This window comes from Microtus ochrogaster, unplaced genomic scaffold, assembly GCF_000317375.1.
Source record: "Microtus ochrogaster isolate Prairie Vole_2 unplaced genomic scaffold, MicOch1.0 UNK118, whole genome shotgun sequence".
Classification (NCBI taxonomy): Eukaryota; Metazoa; Chordata; class Mammalia; order Rodentia; family Cricetidae; genus Microtus; species Microtus ochrogaster.
The window spans coordinates 86,708-89,739 of NW_004949216.1; the positions used below are offsets into that span (position 1 = coordinate 86,708).

Genomic DNA, 3,032 nt, shown 5'->3' on the forward strand with positions numbered 1-3,032 from the left:
CCCGGCTGTATTGTTGTCTCTTTTTCCAAAACTCTTTCCCTTTCCCACCTTTGTCCCCAGGTTCAAGTCTCTCTGGAATCTCAGGAGCAGCTCCAGCTGGGACAAGGCAGAGAAGGATGCAGTGCCCAGTTCTAAGCAAAGAGTCCAATGGTACCGACCCTAGGACACCAACACTGTCCAGGAATTCCTGGGAATCAGCGTTGGTGTATTCATTCTCATCTTATAGGCCTGTCCTTATGTTAGAGCTAAACTGACCTGGAACTTTTGATTCCTGCTTCTGCCTCCTGAGTGCCGAGATTACAGTGTGCACTGCCATCCCTCTCAGTGGTTTATGCTTTTTAATGTGTTGTTTCCTTTTCTTTACAGGGCTGGTGGACTAGGTCTCAATTTTGTTGGTGCCAATGTTGTTATATTATTTGATCCAACTTGGAATCCAGCCAATGATCTTCAAGCCATTGACAGGTATAATACTGACAAGATGTAAATGACCTGTGAGTGCTTGTCATTTAAAACCACTCTGGGACTTTAGAGATTGCTTATAGTTATAAAAGGTAGGTACCTTGAAAAAATTTGTATTAAAATATGACCCCAAACCTCTAAATTCAAATGGCAGGCTGCTCATAGCCATTTGTTTTCTACCTCCAAATCCTGCTCATGTGAATAAGACCATAATACCAACGGAAACTAGGACAGTTTGTTGCTGGTACAGAACTTCTGCGGAAACTCCAAAGAGAGACTAAGCAGAGAGAAAACTGCCAGCCTGAGTGACAGACACCTCGTAGGGTGTGGAAGCAGACGAGGGTGTTCTCTTGCGACCTCATAGAGCAGCATGAGACTGAGGCAGCTTCCTCTGTGTACTTCATACACAGGCGTGGTCTATGGTGAGTTCCTTAAAGGATGGTTTCACAGGTAGAAAACTGAGATGTAGATCACTAAGTGGAGCCAGACAAGAATTCCAGGTCTTCTTAGTACACAATACGAGAAGTAATTGAATAAACCTATTGCCTACACAGGGAACTAGACCATCTTTCCACTTTAATTCACGTGCCTTTTTATTTTAATTACAAAAAAGAAATTAAGAATTATGAGACATTTTCATAAAAGTAGCAGCATGAGAGAAAAGAGCCACAGGGAAAAACAGGCATTGAAGGAACTAAAATAAGGGTGAGACAAAAATAATACAGCTCAGTAAGAAGAATACGTATGTAGTGAGCAAGAAATGTTATTAGAAATTGCAGCTTCTGCTGAGATCAAACTCATCAGCAGATCTGAACAATAAAGTAGAGAGAGCGATGTGGTCTAAAGGATGTGCATTTTAAATCAAAGTGCAGTCAAATAGATGTAGAATATGAGTACAGAGAGAGGAAAGCATCCCCCACCAAAAAAAATCATCTGTTTGTTCCAGAAGTAAAAATAGAAGACTGAACAAATTAACAATATATCTGAAGAACATTGTTAATTTTGAAGGGCTGCCAAACACTTAGTGCAAATAATGGCCAAGAGGGAGATGAAATCTGTATCTTTGTTATATTTCTAATTCTGAAGATAAAGAGGACTAAAATACCCCAGAGTAAGAAATAAGAGGATTTATAAAAACAAAACCCAAAAGAAAAATCAAGTTAACCATAAATGGGAATCAGCTTCATCTCTGCAGGTCAGACTTTTTGTCTGTGACTATAGCTATGACCTTATGAGAAAGAAAACTACTTTGACTTGTGGTTGTGATCAGTGACTGACTCATTAATGTGTAAGACAAGATTAAAAGCAGCCTGACACCCAAGAGCTCAGGAGTATACTGCTGTAGGGCAAGAGCAGTGCTCAGACCGAGTGACAGGTCAGTGATGGCCGAAGAAGGTTCTATGTAATTGTTGGTGCTAAAACTTATTGACAGTGTGGCCAAGAGGCTTCATACAATTATAAAGGAAAAATTCTCCTAAATACTAAAGGATGATATAAAAATATCAGTAGGTAAGAATTGAAACTCCATGTAATTTTAGAGAAGTGTCAGGATTATTCAAGAAGAAGGAACTCTTAGAATTTTTCTTTGCTTTCAAGAAACAATATCCTGATCAGTTCTCAAAAATTTTAACAATGATATTTTTAAATACTAGAAAAAAATTAAGGGCAACAATTATAAGAGCGAGTCATGGGTGATCCCTCACTACTGTTTGAAAGCACAGGTGACTAGCCCTCATCCTCCACACATTCTGCTTCTGAAGTTATATACAGGAACATACGATCTATTCAAAGTAATAGCAAAACCAGTCTCCAGACACTTTCCTTAAAGATAGACAGTGAACATACAAGACAGACTTTAAAGTAACCATCTTAAATTCTCTAAAAACTGAAAAAATACACAGAGAATTCTAGAAAATACTGGTGGGCAAAATGAGAAAGAATATCAGCAGAAATAAACATTATGAGAACAAAAGTACAAATATTCTGAACCTGCCATTCAGTTCTAGAATTAAAAGCTTCATTAGACTCAACCCTGACTTAAACAGGATGAAGTAAAAGAACCTGTGAGCATGGAGTCATAGTACTTTAAGATACTAAGCCTGAGAAAAAATCTTTTAAAAAGAAGGAAAAATAAATCTCACCAAAGAGACATATTTTCCTTTACTTTTCTTCTCTTTTCTCCTTTCTTCTCATCAAATAGACCTCTTTGCACATTATGGAATTCTCAGCAGAGGAAAAAAAAAGGAATAATAATTGAAAAGCTTCCTGAGTTTGAAGGAAAATATAGGAAAGAAAAAATTCCATGTTGAGATGATCCCAAAGAGACTTGTACCAAGACTTTTTCAGGCTGTCAGTAGATAAAAACAAAGCCAAAGTCCTAAAAGTGGCAGGATAAAACTGTAGCATATGTGGAACTGATCTCCACAGGCTCATCAGTGACTGTCTCAGCACAGACCTGGCAGTCAGAAAGCAGTGTGCTGGTGTGTTTAAAGTAGTAAATATGTATAAAGTGGAAATGAAAAGACAGCAGACAGCCGGGCGATGGTGGCGCACGCCTTTAATCCCAGCACTCG

General features: G+C 38.4%; 1 protein-coding gene across 4 annotated transcripts in view; it reads left to right on the forward strand.

Moving 5' to 3' along the window:
- Ercc6l2 (ERCC excision repair 6 like 2) overlaps positions 1 to 3,032 on the forward strand; it is an 88,463-nt gene that overhangs the window by 37,158 nt on the left and 48,273 nt on the right. For all 4 annotated transcript variants that reach the window (XR_003376752.1, XM_005371635.3, XM_026778266.1 and 1 more), the window contains one exon: positions 367 to 462. Coding sequence is in view for 3 of the 4 variants with exons in the window: in XM_005371635.3 (XP_005371692.1) it covers positions 367 to 462 (96 nt within the window). In the remaining variant the exon portion in view is untranslated. The remainder of the gene's footprint in view (positions 1 to 366; positions 463 to 3,032) is intronic.